Here is an 18,025-nt window from a genome sequence, read left to right as displayed (position 1 = left end):
ATGTAATGGTCATGTAATTTTACCTCTGGAGTGACTTAAATCTCTTAAGCAAGACTGGAGAACAAAACATGCTTCATGGCTTTATTATATATAAAAACATGTTTCGAAATATAGAATCATTCCTAGCCACACACAAGGAAAACACGCAGTCACTTAAAGTATTTATTACATTGTCATTGCATGAATCTGTCAACATTTACATCTTTAAATGGCTTATTAATAAAAAAAATCTGAATGTTGTAACGTCCTTCTGTAACAATGAGCTCCTGTGAACTCTGACAGTACTCTCAGTAACATCTATGACTAAAACATCTCCATTTACTGTTGAAATTCCCTGGCAAAGTTTCACAAAATGGACTCAGATACTCTCAGATCAACCGCTAATGTATTATACATGTAGCTCTGCTTCAGCAAGGATATTCTTCGGGCAATCTTTATTTTAAAAATCAAATTGTGATCAGTCTTAATTCCTTAATTCCTCACTAATCATTTAACAAAGCATTGCAATTTAGTGGATGTTTTCATTAAAAGTCAAACTACATTAGATATTACTCTTTTCTTAAAAATAATAATAAAAAAAGATTAATTTGCCCAGGCACAAGGCTTCTGGCTTCCTGCTACTAAAGAACTTGCCTAGGAAGAAGCACTATTAACCTTATCTTCAACTGGTTCATTTTCAAATAAAATACTTTCAGCAATGTGAAGATAACACATGAGAAGACAATGGGAAATGTTTTTAAAATTGTCTATGAGATTTCGGTGGCATATCCTTGTAATAACTATTTTGGTGCATTGATAACTGCCTCTAAAACTTACAGTAATGGAAGCTACATAAAAATGTGCAAATCAAAACAGAACAAACAACTGAAGCAAGCTTGAAAGAGCAGAAGAAAAAAAAAGACTAAGACCCAACATTTATATATACAACAAGCAAACAATGCTAAATTATTAACAAGAGCTATTTTTAACTGCAAGCTCAGCCTCTGTTACTCCCATGCTCAGCACTGAGAACAGCAGTTCACAGCAACATGAGTTTGTTGCAACAGCAGTCAGCCTCTGGTTTTGCACATGCTTTGCGGAAAGCGTTCTACATGGCTCTGCACTTCCTTAAAGCTTTTAAGACTGTGTGTGTACAAGCCTCGTGTGTGTACAAGCCTCACATGTCTAAAAGTTTGGGCTGACACCACTGCTGTACACTCTCTTTACAGACAACTGGCAGCAATAAACATCTGTAGGATCTAGCTATTTTGACTGCCATGTTCAGCTTCTCTACAGATTCATGTACTAAACAATAAACTTGTAGAAGGTTGCCTTTTCCAACCTGATCCCTTGGCTTAGGCATCAGAGATGGACAGAAGCATTGGTCAGTGCTAAAAGCAGGTGTGAAGGAGTATCCTTGGTACCTTCCACTTCTCTCTCAAAATGAAAACATCCATCCTGATGACTACATCAGATTACACAAAATTCTTCAATTGCTAAATCTGGGTTAGAGAAATGATACTTCTTATCAATGCTTAGAAAGTAGAGCTCAATCATCTCTCATTAGTAGAAATGATGAATTTCTGAAAGGTTGAACTTCACACAGTGATGCTTTCCTTAAGTTATTTTATGTTGGCAGTTTTCAAAGGCATGACACTAGTTTCAGTCTCACAAAGTTGCTATTAAGATCTTTTGAAATAGTTTTAGGAAAAAAACATAGAATCTTCACTCAAAAAATCTCCACATGTTTGGAATACTCTGATTGAGGGCTACAGGCTTTTCAGAAGGGATAGACAGGGTAGGAGGGCTGGGGGAGTTGCCTTCTATGTTAGGAAGTGGGTAGATTGCGAAGAGCTGTGTCTGACAAACAGCCACGATCAGGTTGAGAGCTTGTGGGTTAAAATCAAGGATCAGTTGAGTAAAGGGCATCTAGTGGTTGCGGTCTGCTACAGGCCACCTGATCAGGGGGAGCCTGTTGACGAGGCCTTCTTGCTTCAGCTGCAGAAAGTGTCCCGCTCTCAGGCTCTTGTCCTGACGGGGGATTTCAATCACCTGGATATCTGCTGGGATAGCGGCAAGGAGGTTGGCAGACAATCCAGGAGATTCTTGGAGTCTGTTGAGGATAACTTCCTGGTCTAGGTATTAGACAGATGGACCCGAAGTGAAGCCTTACTGGACCTGGTGCTCGCCAATGCGGAGGAGAGCATTAGAGAGGTTAAGATTGGAGGCAGCCTGGGTTGTAGTGACCATGCCCTGGTGGAGTTTGTGATCTTGAAGAATGCAGGCCTGGCAAAAAGCAGAGTCAGGACCCTGAGCTTCAGGAGAGCAAAATTCTGGCTGCTCAAGGAATTGCTGGATAGGATCCCCTGGGAAAAAGTCCTTAAGGGCATGGGTACAGAACAGAGCTGGCAACTCTTTAAGGACACCCTTCTGAGAATGCAATGGCTCTCCACGCCCAGCAGAAAAAGTTGAGCAGGGGGCAGGTGACTGACATGGCTGATCAAGGGCCTGCAGCTTAAACTGAGGGAAAAGAGGGAAAGGTACAGGAAGCGGAAGCAGGGTTGCGTAGCCTTGGATGAATACAGGACTGTTGTCTGCGTGTGTAGAGACAGGATTAGGAAAGCCAAGTTTCAGGAGCTGAACTTTGTGACAGATGTGAAAGTTAACAAGAAGGGGCTCTACAGGTACATAGACAGGAGGAGACAGGCCAAGGAGAGTGCTCCCCATCTGACAAAAGGTAATGGAGAGACAGCTTCTTCAGATATAGAAAAAGCTGAGGTACTCAACGAGTGCTTTGCCTCAGTCTTCGCTGGTCGTCAGGCTCCCCATGTCTGCCAGGATCCTGAACCTTACGAGGTTGTAAGGGAGTGTTGGTGAGGGTGCAGGGAGTGCATTCTGTCCCACTGTAACCATGGAACAAGTCCAAGACCTCCTCATGCAGCTGAATGTCTGTAAGTCCATGGGGCCAGATGATACCCATCCCAGGGTTCTGAGAGAGATGGCTGATGTGGTTGCCGAGCTGCTCTCCATCACATTTGAAAAATCATGGCTGTCCAGTGAAGTCCCCGGTGACTGGAGAAAGAGAAACATTACTCCCATTTTTAAGAAAGGTAGAAAGGAAGACCCAAGGAACTACAGGCCAGTCAGCCTCATCTCTGTGCCTGAAAAGATCATGGAGCAGATCCTCCTAGATCCTCCACCTCCTTGTTTGGTGGATGAGAAGCTGGGCATGACCAGCAGTGTGTGCTGGCAGCCCGGAAGGCCAGCTATGTTCTGGGCTGCATTAAAAGAGGAGCGGCCAGCAGGGAGAGGGAGGTGATTGTGCCCCTCTACTCAGCTCTTGTGAGGCCCCATCTGGAGTACTGCGTCCAGGCCTGGGGTCCCCAGTACAAGAAAGACATGGAGCTCCAGAGAAGGGCCACCAAGATGATCAGAGGGCTGGAGCACCTCTCCTATGAAGTAAGGCTGAGGGAACTGGGCTTGTTTAGTTTGGAGAAGAGAAGGCTCCAGGGAGACCTCATTGTGGCCTTCCAATACTTGAAGGGAGCATAAGAACAGGAGGGGATATGAGTGATTCCATGGGTGGATAGTGATAGGACAAGGGGGAATGGTTTAAAACTAAGACAGGGGAGATTTAGGTTAGATATTAGGAGGAAGTTTTTCACTCAGAGGGTGGTGAGGCACTGGAACAGGTTGCCCAAGGAGGCTGTAGATGCCCCATCCCTAGAGGAATTAAAGGCCACACTAGATGTGGCTCTAGCCAGCCTGGTCTAGTGGTTGGCGACCCTGCACTTGGCAGGGGGGTTGAGACTCGATGATCTTTGAGGTCCTTTTCAACCCAGGCCATTCTATCAAAATATCTGTCCCACTAGCTTTAATCTCATACGCCAGTTCTGACCTTTCATCTCTGCAGCCGTAGCTACAGCATGCCAAGTGTCCAGGTGTACAAACATGCTTTGACAGATGCAGGCTGAAATGCTGATGCCAGGCTAGAACCATGTAGTCATAAGAAAAAACTGCCAAGTTATTTCCTATACAATATGCTCATGCATCCACTCAATAAATAAGAATATGCTTTCATGGGCTGTGAAAACTTTAGTTAGGACATGGATTCGGGTCATTTCTGGATTCTTTGGTCATCACAGATGGCAATCGTAACATTCAGTGCCTCTGCAGATTAACAGATATGCATGCTGGTCTCAAGCAAAATGACACATAACTACCACTAAAGGATAGCTGCAGGTAGATTTGAAAGGACAGCACTAGCAACTTGCAGAATAAACCATGAATCATCTTTAAACATGTGAAGGCAAACAAGTCCTCACAGCATCTGTCTTTCCTCTGAGACACCATCAGTGACAGACTGCCACGAATAAGTTAAGGGCAAAGCTCCAGCCAACTTCAGCATAACAAGGATTTTATACTCCACATTCTCCCAGTATGAGACACACAAATGAGAGAGCAGGGGGAGAAACAAGCTCTTCTGAAGCTGCAAACATCACGAACAATGCTTCCTTAAATAAACAATAGGCTTCAGTCATCTGTGATTGATACAGCTTCTCCACGGTAAACTGAGTTAAACAGATACACCAAAGCCCTACCCTAGGAAGCAGAATAAAACTTATGTCAGGGACATGCATCTGGAACACATCCTCTAGATCCCTGATCAAGAGACTGCATGTAGCTTGGCCAGATCTTAGCTCTTAGTTGCTAAGAAACATGGCAGCTAAGCCACACAACATCTCGCAGTAGGAACTTATCAATCTGGTCCTTTGCATTGCAGCCAACTTTCTCCTCTCTTTCATGCTGGTGTGCCAGTCGACCCCACAGGGTACCTCCTTGGGGTAACAGACAGAAGTTCATACAGCTGTTCCTCACAGCATCCATGCAAGCCTTCATTTGCTTTACTTTGAACACAAAACTCTCCAGTGTGGAGTAGGGGTATTTTGAAAGACAACACAGGGTAAAGCAATGCACAAGTTTCCTGACAGCTGAGATCAACATGAAGGACTGTTCACATTCATACACATTCCCTGCCATTCAGGATTAGTAATTTTGTGGTCTCAGTTCATACTTTCTCCCCTGGTTTCAGTACACTACCAAAAGATAACCATATCCAAATACATTTGATGATTCTGGATGTTTGTTCATTATCACTGCAGATTCTTAAGCATTTCTGATTTAGAAAGTTAGAGGTATGAGAAATTACTGCCTTTCTCTAGCACAAGCTAGCTGAAGGAAGGCAAGCATTTTACACGCACTGCGTTTAGGTGTGCAGATGTTTGCAGGAAACATTGCTAGCTTTGCCCCTGCTTATCAAATGGCTGAGATTCGAGGCATGGGGATTGGAACTAGATGACCTTTAAGGTCCCTTCCAACCCAAGCCATTCTGTCATTCTAGGATATGATTCTATTGTTTAAGGTCACTTACCCGATCTATGACATTCAGGAATACTGCTTACTTCTTAGCCCTCCTTACTCATGAGATCTATTTTATTTTTCTTTTCACTGTCCCAACTAGAGGGCAGGATGCAACTGCCATTTTTAAGCCGCCCTGCTCCATAGGGACTGAGCACTTTTGGGGCAATGAGATAGTTTAATAACTTTCTGAGAGATATAAGAACACAAGTTTGTCTTATGTCTGAAGACCACAGTCCAAGCATTTCTAATGATCACAGTGGTTACGGTTCTACAGCTGCTTTTGAATGAATTCAGCACACCCATTTGCAGCTATGCAGTCATTTAAACCACAAGCTCAACATCAGACATGAACCTCTCCTAGGGTTAAATTTCAGATTCCCTGAAAAATCAAGTGTAACACTTTATAAACAAATTCTAAAGTGGGGGGAAATGAGTTTCATTGCACACCAAGATGTCCTTAGGCTCTTCCTTAAATTTCATTTAAAAATAGCCATCGTTTCTTTCTTCCTCTCAACTCAGAGAGAAGAGATCCAAATTCAAGTCTCCATGAAGTCCCCGTTGTACGATGAGGTGTGTGATCAGCTTCAATGTGGGAAAATATTTGCTTTTCCCCTGTATTTCCCAAATTAGCTTATTTCTAAACAGTTCTGAAAGTAAAAAAAGGTCAAAGACAATTAAATAAAAAGTATATCTGGTGAAAACAAATGACATTCATATTGTCTTGTAGGCACGAATATTTGTTTCTTGGTTAAATCATATTAGCACGTTCCTTAAGAATGTATTATGACACTTTGTGTAATTTCTCTTTTTACCATTAATGCACACTGGTAGAGTTTTATTTTTACTAATACTAAATTTACTAATCATAAATAAAATCTATATGGGCACAGTGAAGGCTTTCTGAAACAGAACTCAAGTTAACATAGAGAAACAAAAACAGATTGTGTCAGAATAAGAGAGTTTTGAGTCAAGTATTTATACGTCCAGTGAAAGTACAAAGAGACACTTGTGGCCCGGAGGATCACTGACTCTAATATTTATAAGGAAATTCTAATACAGCTGATTATATCTGGGTAAACTATCTCGCTCACATACGTTGAAGTGGACAAGCAGCAACACTCATTTACCCTTTGAATCACTGCTGTCCTAGCTTTTGCTGAAGGCATTTCATTACATTGTCATCTCTGGATCACACAAAATCAAATTCCCTAGACTGCAAGGCTTTCACAAGGCAATGAATTATTAACTGCCTTCTGCTATAATTATGTCTTTCCAAACCAAATCTCGCAATGATTAAAACAAAATGACAGAGACTGGTTTGCCTGCTATCTTCAAGTGTGCTAATTTATTCAGGGCTACAACCTCCTGAAAATGGTAAAACTCCCTTAGCTTGGCGCTGAGCATGTAATACTAACTAGCAACCATCTACCACAGAAAAGCAACTGAACAATTCAAGTTTGTTTAACCGCAGTACTAACTCTAAGATCTACTTATAACTGACCTTCTTATGGAGATGCTTTCATTTGCTCATTTAATGCAATATCATTAGGCACCACCCTAAAAAGCTAGTGAAAAAGCAAGCATATGATTGCCTTCTCTTGCTCCACATTCAAACACAGCAGAAGCCTGATAATATACAAAAGACTCTTGAAAATCACTGTGATAGATAGTTTCATATGACAGATTATGTTTGCCTTCAAGCATGTAAGAGCTGAATGCCCATTGTGTTTATAGTCTAAAGGCCAATGCCCCCAGCATTTATCTGGGCTTTTGATTCTCTAACTGCAGCATTTGTTATGTTTATATAGTCAAGACTGCCGCATATAATCCATTAGAGGAACGTTGCATGCATTATGCTGTTTTTTAATACGTGCACAAACATGAACTCAGCATGACTTTCCTTTAAACAGAAAACAAAATGGAGTTGAGCTAAGTGACATGGTACAGTGAAGAACAGATGTGGCCTTAAATTTCCTAGGAAGAATAGCTAGCTAGTGCCTATAAAGCCACTGCTCAATGCTTCTAGGCTGCCCAGATCACATTGCAGGGAAATCCGCATCTGTTAAATGTATTTTATGCCAATCACATACTTCTGTCCCATTCTATTTCAACACTTACAGATAGCAAGTCAATTCTTCACTTTGGTCCCTTTTTATAAATTACTGTTCCTCGTAACCTACACATGGAGTCACAGACAGTCAGCAAATTTGCTTGCCATCAGAAATCAAACCTGGAAGCAGTTTTTCACTTGCATGCATCATTTATTCACTGTCTAGAACTTGAAACGTAATTCATTTAAAATCCAGATTGTTCACAATTCAAGGAGTTCACAATCTTGAGAAAAAGATTTGTGTCTCGCTAAGTCCTGCTCACTACTTCTGTGTTTACCACAAATCTTGCAAAACTCAAAAACTCCAGCTGTTTGCAACATCACTGCAGTTCTGGACGTGCTCTATAGGTGCCTCATTTTCCCTCACAAATCTGTTACATTGGACAAGGATGGGACAAGGAGTGCCCAGACAGCTTCTGGTCAACTGAAGAACCTATCAAATACTATGTTATAAACACTTTATTCACCATTTATGCCATATAGATGATGTAGCCTGTCTAGGTTGCAGCAGAAATCATGCAGGACACAGTGTAGAAATTGAGATTTCTTAGAGGTCTTGGAAAGCGAGATCTTAATCGGAATTCAAAATAGCAGCCAATTAGATTTGTCTTAGTAGGAAGAGACAGAAGTATATATGGTAGCATACATACGTGTCCATCACACATACAGAGAATTTTACACATTCTAAGAAACAGTTCCTCACTGGAAAAGTAGCAGACAGTGAATGAGTGAATCTCTATAAAGAAGGATTAAAATAAGAAGTTGAATCTTTTTGTATAGCTGTAATTATGCTAGTTGGATAAATCATAATTAGATCTTGCACAGTCTGGAGACCAGACTACATGAATGTGCACAAAGCATCTGTCAAAAAATAGCTCAAGGGAGGTTTTTCTTTATTATCTGAAACAAATTTAAGTACAATGTTTTAATACAATTTTCCCTAAAATGGGACTTAAAAACATCCCAATATTGAACCTTAGTTCAGAAAATTTATCACAATATATCTTTAAAAACCAAACATTTATGTTTTTAAATCACTTTTACACTCCGAGAATTCCATGCGCTTTGACTGTCTTAAGGATTTTTTCTAGTCCTGTCTACTCCACTTATCCCTATCTCTGACCAGGTCTGTTCATAGTATGCTATGCTACTTCTGTGCTTGCTCTTTTCCTTCTTTCTGCTTACAACGCCTCACTTGCTGTAATTTCTAACTGCCTAATAAGCATTTACTACATTAACACAAAGCAGGAAAATATCTTCCCCTTATTTCCTACAAAAACGGAAATAAAACAAGGACAGATGAAGTGACTCCCCTACGGCCACACAGGATGCTAGAGCGAGCGAGAGAGCGAGAGAGCGAGAGAGCTGGAATCTGGACCTCTCAAGTATTAGGCAAAACTTAATTGCAAGCAAACACATCAAATCCTAAACAAAGTTTGAACACAATAAAACAGTAAGGCTTGTACAAGATCATCCAACTGACTAATGGCTGTATTAGTTTAGAAAAACAGAATAGGCAGACTTTTACATGACATAAACTCTTACCTAAAACATCTCTTTCATGTTCAGGGATGAGAACTTTCCATTTGGATTCCTCTGGGTCACTGAAGTCAATGTTGATTAATCGGTAATTTGGAGAATGACGGTTTGTCTTGAAAGTGAATACTGTTCCTTCGTTGGTGACATACTCATACTCAGCCTCAAAGTTATCTATCAGCTTCACCCATTGAAGAATACCTGCAAGATCAAACATATAAAGTGAATTCCTCACTTCTGAAATAAAGCATCCTTACACTCAAGAGCAAGGGCTTCTTCACAATTACTGTAAGTTCTTTCTCCAGTAACATCAGCAATCAAAAGGGGAAACACTACGGGAGGGGCTTAATATACATGAATAATTAACCAGCTTAATAGGTCGCAGTGGAAAAATGCCAGATCATGGACATGTTGAGGAATTTCTAACTAAAATAGTGAAGAACACTGCCAGAAATACCAGAGAATCACAGAACTGTAGGAGTTGGAAGGGACCTCTGAAGATCATCTAGTTCTACCTGATAAAGTAGGTTCCCTACGTTGCACAAGAAAGCATCCAGACAGGTTCTTAGTATCTCCAGAGGAGATGACTTCACAATCTCTCTGGGCAGCCTGCTCCAGTACTCTTCACCCTCAAAGTCAAGTTTTTCCTCATGTTCATATGGAACTTCTTGTGTTGCAGTTTGTGCCCACTGCCCCTTGTTCTGTTGCTAGGCATCACTGTAAAGAGGTGGGACCCATCTACTTGATACCATTCCTTTAGATACGTATAAGTGTTGATAAAATGCCCCCTCAGCCTTCTCGTCTCCTGACTGAACAGTTTCAGGTCTTTCAGCTTTTCCTCACAAGGGAGATGCTCCATGCCCCTCACCACCTTACCTTTCTTGCCCTCTGCTGGACTCTCTCTAGAGCTGTTTTTCTTGAACTGGGGAACCCAGAACTAGACACTGTACTCCTGACATGGCCACACCAGGGCAGAGTAGAAGGGGAAGACCACCCTAGGTGCAAGACTTTCTCTTGTTGAACCTTACATGGTTCCTCTATGCACAACTCTCTAGCCTGTCCAGATCTCACCAAATGGCAACACAGTCTTCTGGTGTGTTAGACATTCCTCTCAGCTTCATATCATCAGCAAAGTTGCTGAGGGTGCATTCTACCCATTTATCCAGGTCACTGATGTAGATTTTGAACAAGACCAAACCCATTAACAAGCCTATTCGCTTTCCTAAGGGGCCGCTGGAAAGCTATTCAATACCCAGACACTCCCCACCCCAGAGTCAACAACACCAAGTGTACAAAAGTCTGGGCAACAGAGCTCATCAGCTCCCACTTTTACAGATTTGTTGGAACTGAGAGTTGCAGCTGAGCCAAAGAGTTTTGTCATAAGCTTTCAAGCTCTATTTCACTTGTTATATATATATTAATTTTTTTAAAATTAGTGTTTAACTACAGAAGTCCTTTGTTTTCTTTCTGCTAAAGATTTCATCTTTTCCCGAAGAGTAAAGTTTTCCGTCTTCCCTGAACACAAATAGTTTACCACAGAAATGATGCTATTTGAATGAGTACAATACATCTTAATATAAACCATTTCCCTGTCAATTCAGAGACAACATTCCTGGATGTTATTCTACAGAAGCCCATCACCACCACCAGAAGGACTACACATAGTTAGCTAAAATGTTAACTAAAATGTTTATCAAGAATGATATTGTATATTCCCTATGAACCTTCTAGAACATCACATCCAATAATAGTAGTACAGCAATCTTGACCATGAACTGCCTCAATTTATTCACTGCCTACCACAGTCTTAATATTGACTAAACCTGGAGTTGGGATGGAAATAATCTGCTACTTGATCACATCTTTTTTGCAATAGGTTTAGAGGCCAGTGGAAAGAAAAAACAGCAAGAACAGATGACATACGCAATATGCTCGTTATATTTGCAACTCAACCTATCAACCAAGCATACTACTAGAGGCACAGTACACTAGCCGTGCAATAAATAAGAGTTCTCACTGATGAGAGAAACAAACTTTTCTGTTTGTAATTAACAATTGTCCATTCTCTACCTCATTCTTAAAACTAAAGATTGGGATCCTGTTTTTATGTAGAAACAAACTGCGCATAAGTGTGTTCGTGAAAGTCCATAACACAATATTTCCTTCCATAAATCAGCACAACAATGTTAATAGTTGGTCAGAATAATAGAATTAGACCATAGCTGAGCTATAATTGTTGTACGTTTAAAAAAAGTAACTGAGGAAGCAGTGAGATGGCATTTTAAACTCATTAAATACAGTAAGAGTACAGTCAGGTCTAGTATGTTCATAAAGCTCATATCACTCACTTAATTGCCAATTTAGTTTAAGGAAAACTGCCCTGTCTCTTCACACAAAGTGAGGTATTAGTCAATTAAATTTTACTTTTTACACTATTGTAATATAAACTTTCCAGATAATCTTGTCACCTTGGTATTTGAGTGAACATATTGCACATGAAAACTTGATTTTTCACTGAGGCCCAAAGTTTCATTTTTCTCAAGAGATTTCATGCTGAAGAAAAATCCTGCTATGTCCCTGAAGTACTACGGAAAAAACATGCTTTAAAGTCCAGAAAAAAAACAGGAAATCTATCCTACAACTAACTCTAATATATACCAGTGAAACTGTTGTAAGATCTCAATTCACACACACACACACACACCAGTTTCAGAAGATAAAAATGTAATTGCAGCATAACACTATAAAAATACCGGCACATTTATATTTTAGTATCTGACAGAATGAAATCATCCTACTAAGAAAGAACATGACTTCATAAAAAGGAATCCCAAAACTGTTGGAAAAAAACCCTTTTTATGGTAAATGCACATAGTAACTGTAAACTGCAGTGAAAAAAAAAAAAGGATTAAGCGGAGAAAAAGGACAATATCATTACACTAGCAATTTATACAGCTGCCTTGCAACTCATTTATCCAGTCCCAAAAGAACAGTCAGTACACAGTGAGAGAGCCGATACTCTACAGGGATACACTAAGTTGTTATTACAAAAAAAAAAATAAAGAGCATTCATCTTGTTAAAGTGGATGTTATATAGTGCTTTGAAGACAAATACGGCAGATGAATTACCTCAAAACCATTGTCTTACTGAAATGGTTAATTACATCAATCTCTGGCCTGAGTTAAGAGCCAGTAACGAGGCAGCTACAAGCAGTTCGAAGGGACAGTTACATCAGGTACATTTGCTGCTGCTACTTGCTGTAGTTTTTCAGTGAGAGGAAGAAACCCAGCCATAGAAGGGGCATCTGTATTGCTGACTGCAGCTGACTCAGATGTAGCTTGCAACTGAAAGGGATGCCCCAGCATCGCCTTAGATCACTCTGTTTTGCTTTTTCCTTTGGGCTAGGAACAACAACTGGCTGACCAGCACAGCCACTTCCCTAGGCTCCAATAAGGCTGAAAACTGAGTAGGGCTGGGGGAACCTGTTACATGGCTGAACTCCTTCTGGCTGCTGATGCCCAGGTCTCCCTAGTGCCAGCCCAAGTGGAGGGGCAGACCCTGCAGCTGTGCCAGTACGGAGGAGCACCCCAACAAGAAGCCTGACCACAGCGCTGAGCTGATTCAGCACCTCTTCATCACCCAAGAGTTGTTCTTTACCCTGCTCTTCCTAGCCTATTCTCCTGTTGCGCTTATCTGCCTTAGAAGCACTACAAAATAAGGTTCTCTCTTTCGTTGCCTGACCAAGAATACTAAGACAGAGGAGCACCAGTATGTACAAGGCAGCAGCAAAGAGAATCAGAAGAGGAGCAGCATTTTTCATGATTTACGAGCCATAGGAGAAGCTTGACTGAACCCAAACTGCACCTTCCTTTATCTCCCTCCTCCAGCAGCAGGCCATCACTTTCATGCTTGGTTTGGCATTTGCTTGAGTGAACAGTATAGCAGATTAAATTAGTTAACCTAGGAGAACATTCATCTGTTTTACAGGATTTTTCTTTCCCTGACAGATTAGTGAGTGTAATCAACTAATCACAGGTTGAGATAGGAGATGCTGACTGACTTACAGTGAGGGGCCAGCACTAGGTAATCTGTGGGCACGAAAACACAGGTAGAGCCAGACAAAGGAGTTGTCCCATTTGTCTCAAACTGCTCTCTCCAGGACCCAAAGCACCAAGGGGAACAGATAAAGCAGATTTTTATTGAAAACAGCACATTACACCAGGAGGAGAGTTTGTTTAAAGGAACATAATTTGAAATGCAAAGTACACCTTGTCAAAGGTTCTGCATTTCTGTGTCAGAAATCCATCTACAAGTCTGTAGACAGACTTGTAGATGGACAGACTTCAGATTTAAGCTCAGTGTAACCAGATTAAGTGCAACTCTTCTGTTTCTTCAGGTGTGTTTTGTTTATATGGGTAGCTACTGAGTACTATGGAAGGTATTCTGCGTGCAGCCTTCACTTGGCATGAATTTAGGAAGATGAGGCTGGAGCTTGATGATCCTTGAGGTCCCTTCCAACCCAAGCCATTCTATGATTCTGATCAAACACTCAAAAGCAAGGCAAACTATGTACTGTAGGCTTTAAGCAGTGCTCATTTCCTTACAGAACATTCTCTATACATGGGTAACAGAGCAGGTCTTACAGGAGCTGAATGAGTAAGGCTGAGAGCTGTTGTCATAAGCATCACCAACAGAAGAGGATGTTCCAGTGATCAGAGGTAACCAAAAAAGCAGTCTAGCATGCAGTACAGATAGGAAAGTCTGCTTGACCATGGAGGACCCACATTATAACTACCACCAGAAGGAAAACGAAGAATACACAAGAATAGATGGGATAACACAAGGCCTCCCAAGTCCTTTCTCTCAACACTATGTCACAAGTTCCAATTCCCAGGGAAAATCTGAGAAAGTCCGTGAAGATACTAGTGAATAAGCAACTGTAGTAAACAAAAAACAACAAAAACAAAACCTGTATGTCTTAGTGAAGGGTATAAAGCTATGGAAACAGAGAGGTGAACTACATGGTTTCTCTAAGACAAGGCAACTGGGGAGAACTCCACAGGGGTGGTTCACACTCTTCCCAGGAGCTAGACAAGACACAGGAGACAAGCATTCAAAACAGACAAGAAGCATGATGAAGTCTAAAAAGTTCTCATATAATAATATATATAATAATAATATTACATATAATATAATAACCTATGAAAATACCTTAATTGGAGCTACGGTGCCCAGATCTTCCATCAAAGCAAGGATGATGGACATGCTATGGGCCAGACTGCAGCCAGATCTCTGTACACTTGTTGTGCGATCAGCACACTCATTCTTACCAAACAGTGAAAGATACATGCATGCGTTCCATTGTATAGCTGGATGGACATTCACTTGCTGAATATATCCATGACCAAAAGCAAACACATACATGTATCTAGTTATCAAAGCAGTTTCTTCTCACCCTTTAAATACTTTTACAAAAGGTCGCCAAGGCCAATGAGTGGAAGGCTGCTTACCCTGATCTAAAGGCAGTTGAAGGATTCCTGTTTCAATCTCAAACTCTGAACAGTGTTCAAGTAACAGAAACAATACATCTGGAAGTCATGACTTAAAAAAGCCCCCCAAACCCACTAACTTATCTAACTCTGTAACTCAGAATAGTCAGAGAGACAAAGTGAATTAAAAACATAATGCACTTGCAAAAAGCAAAAACTTGTTCTTAATTTTTATATTTGGATAGATAAAACTCAATAAATAAGCACTAAATAAGAAAAGTCTGTAATTCCAAGAAGACAAGGACGGAGGTGGTGCACTCAAATCTTTCTTCTTTAAATGAAGGGAAGGCAGGGAGAGGTGAAGAACAAGATCTTTATTACGACTTGCAGGTTTTACTAGCAACCTATTGAGAATATGTCTGAGGAGATCCACTGAGAAGCGTTTCTAGTCCAGGCTCCCTTACCTTTAGCACCAAAGTCACTGAAGACTCAAAGTTTAATCCACATAAGCATGCAATGAGATATTACATGCAGGAAAAGCATGAGGCTGAAGCTGTTGATAATTTTCTATATGCTGTTACTATAACTTAATCCTTGTTCCTGCCAGTCCTTCCACTGAAGTGCACTGCTGAAGAGCTATAGACAGTTTAGCATACATATTTTGCCAGAGAGCTATCCACCATTAAATAACTGCATTGCAACTGGAACTGCGGGAACAGGATTTATAACCTTCATCTGATGGTTAATAAAAGTTGTGCCACACAGTGGAAAAGCATAATCCTACAGAGCTGACCCTTCTTTAGCAATAATTAAAGCAAAAATAACAAAGTGCACAAACTTTCAAAGAAAATTTTCAGATCAATGAGATCAAAAAGGAAATCATTATCAGTAAGCAGCACAGATTCAGTCCTCAGCAGGACACAGCAAAACATGCACTGGTCTGCTGAGGGCTCTCTATGATGAAGCAGCTTCGTGGCTGACTGATGAAAACTACAAGGGAAGGAAAAGCTAATTTGAACAAACTGTGATTATAACAGCAAGAATGATCACAGAGAGCCTGCCATCAGCCCTCTTTGAGAAAGACAGAGTGCTTGAGAGTCACTGTTCATCAGCTTGCAAATGTTCTCAGTAATTCCTTCCGTATTTCATGGTTCATGGAAAGGCCAAACAATCCATTTGTGGCAAATAACCTCCTCACTACACTGACTGGAGAGACAGAGTTTTTACTGATCAGCTAATGGCAGTTTTTCATCCGATGTTGGAAAAAAGTTATGAGTAAGAAAAACTCTCATCCAACCTTTTTCATGCATTCCAGCAGTCAAAGCAATCACGTAAAGCTATAAATACTAATCGCCATGAAATTATACTTCATCTTACATTGTGTAGTTTTGGTTGGATGCAAAAAAGTATTCTTAAGGAAAAACATAACACTGCTTTTGATGTTTTCAGCATCAAAAGTTTCCTTGTTAGCTCAACTTCTGAACTTGTCACTGTGGATACCAAAGGAAGTTTAATTAAAAAAATAATATGAAAAGTTATATCCCTGCTATAAAATTTCATGCCATTTGTCACCAGAGAAGACACTCGTGAAGACAAAAGCCACAAGATGTTTAGAATGCTAGTTTACATAGCCATCATCCTTTTCTAGTGTCTCACATACTAACAAAAACCAAACCAACCAAAAAAAGTGGTAGCATGTTCTCTGCAAAAGTAATTATGTTGATTGGCAGATTAAATTATCTTTTAATTTTCGCTGCTTCTACTCATTCCAGCCAACAGTTTAATTACAGAAGGTCAGCAAGTCACTATATAGAAAGTGTCTGAATTTTCATGCAGAAGCACTTTTATTGCAGCATATCAGCAAATTAGATTCATCAGGCTTTTATTTCAGAGATTTTTCAAACCTGAAAATCCACACACTTAGAGTCTTCCAAATTTAAATATTCTCTATGAGAAGAGATTTTGAAAACTGAGCATTTACTCCAGAATTTATATCACAGTACTAATCCACAATAGTTTTTATATTCAACATGATAGATAATCTCACAGTAGACGCTATGGTTCAAATTGGAAGACAGTCTCATGGCACTAGAGGTACGATGGTAAAATATCCTGGAAAATGAACGGCAGCATGCAGCCCTTCGCTTGCATCAGCTACTTGTGCATCAAAAACTACCTGCATTTTGAATCATGCAATTCATGGCTTGCTTTTAAGCTCTCACTCAGTCCTAGACAGCTACAGAAAATGACTCTTTTTTCCCCCCTCTTTCTTCCTCACAGACACAAGTCTTTAATTAAGTGCGTCATTCTGGTCTCCAAAGGTAAAGCAGATTCTCAAGAAACTTGGACTATGTTTGAAATTAACATCTCAACCTCATAGGATCAGACTTCACTTACAAACCTCTGGAGGAGAGGAGTACCAAGGTGTCCCCGAAAGGAATGAACCTTTGTCATATTTGTACAGAGCTCTCAGTACAATTTATCCCGTGGATGATGGCTACTCACTGATCATTGAAATGCAATATATTCTGAATTTAAAAAATAATGAAACATGGAAAGAGGCAATCCTTATTTCTGGGTTAAAAAGTTCAGATGTGTCAAGATATAAGACTAGCCCAAAAGAAAGAAATCAAGCACATTTATGAGCAGAGATTCATCAGTTTCAAGGCTTCTATTTTACTTCAATTTGAATGATTACACAAAGGACAGAAGAGAACATACATGCTTTCTTTAGAGAGTTATAGCTTATGTTCTCATGCAGCAGAACAGAGCACAGAAAAACAGGAACCAGCGGTGATCTCTCACACTACACTTTCTCCAACATACATGAACCACAAACAGTCTAAAAAATAACTTTATTGTGAGTACTATTTATAAATGTGATGTCCAGCTAGACATTAGATCTTTTTTCAAATTGTAAGCTGTTTAACTTAATTGCTAATTAGTCCCATTGAATTAAGAACATTTACAATAAAAGCAAAACCATTGAGAATTACCATTTACAGGATATGAAACTGTTCTCTTAAAGCAAACACAATTTTGTTAAGGCTGTCACGTATTCTCCAAGATTCAGCTGATTTTTTTCCCCTATTTGTTAGGGAACTAGGATGGGAAGGCTTTGTTTCAATAATTATTGTTTTAAACTTTCTTCAAACACAGAAAAGTCTTTCCCCACCTGCTATACTCAGCTTTCTAGCTGATGTCTACTGTTCTGACTATCCTTTCTCTTGTCGTCCATTTTCACTACAAAGGTTTTGATCTACACTTTCAGCCTACACAGAATATACATACTCATCCCTTTGATGTTACTGTATATAGCATTGTTCACTGCTTTTTATTAATCTATTTTAAAGACAACCTTATAAACTGCAAGACTAAACAAAAATACAAAAAGCTCACAGAAGTCTAATATCAACAGAAAGCTGACAAACATAATATTTGCTTTTCTGCCTGCCCACAGAGCATGTTTCTTCAGCTTGTCTAGGAAAA

At 40.1% G+C, this 18,025-nt stretch overlaps 1 protein-coding gene across 3 annotated transcripts in view; it reads right to left on the bottom strand.

Moving 5' to 3' along the window:
• The window catches only part of PREP (prolyl endopeptidase), a 103,487-nt gene that overhangs the window by 43,136 nt on the left and 42,326 nt on the right, over positions 1 to 18,025 (bottom strand). For all 3 annotated transcript variants that reach the window (XR_002436681.1, XM_021390980.1, XM_021390981.1), the window contains exon 8: positions 9,056 to 9,247. Coding sequence is in view for 2 of the 3 variants with exons in the window: in XM_021390980.1 (XP_021246655.1) it covers positions 9,056 to 9,247 (192 nt within the window). In the remaining variant the exon portion in view is untranslated. The remainder of the gene's footprint in view (positions 1 to 9,055; positions 9,248 to 18,025) is intronic.

Source organism: Numida meleagris, chromosome 3, assembly GCF_002078875.1.
Source record: "Numida meleagris isolate 19003 breed g44 Domestic line chromosome 3, NumMel1.0, whole genome shotgun sequence".
Taxonomy (NCBI): domain Eukaryota; kingdom Metazoa; phylum Chordata; class Aves; order Galliformes; family Numididae; genus Numida; species Numida meleagris.
This window is presented reverse-complemented; position numbering and strand designations above follow the sequence as displayed.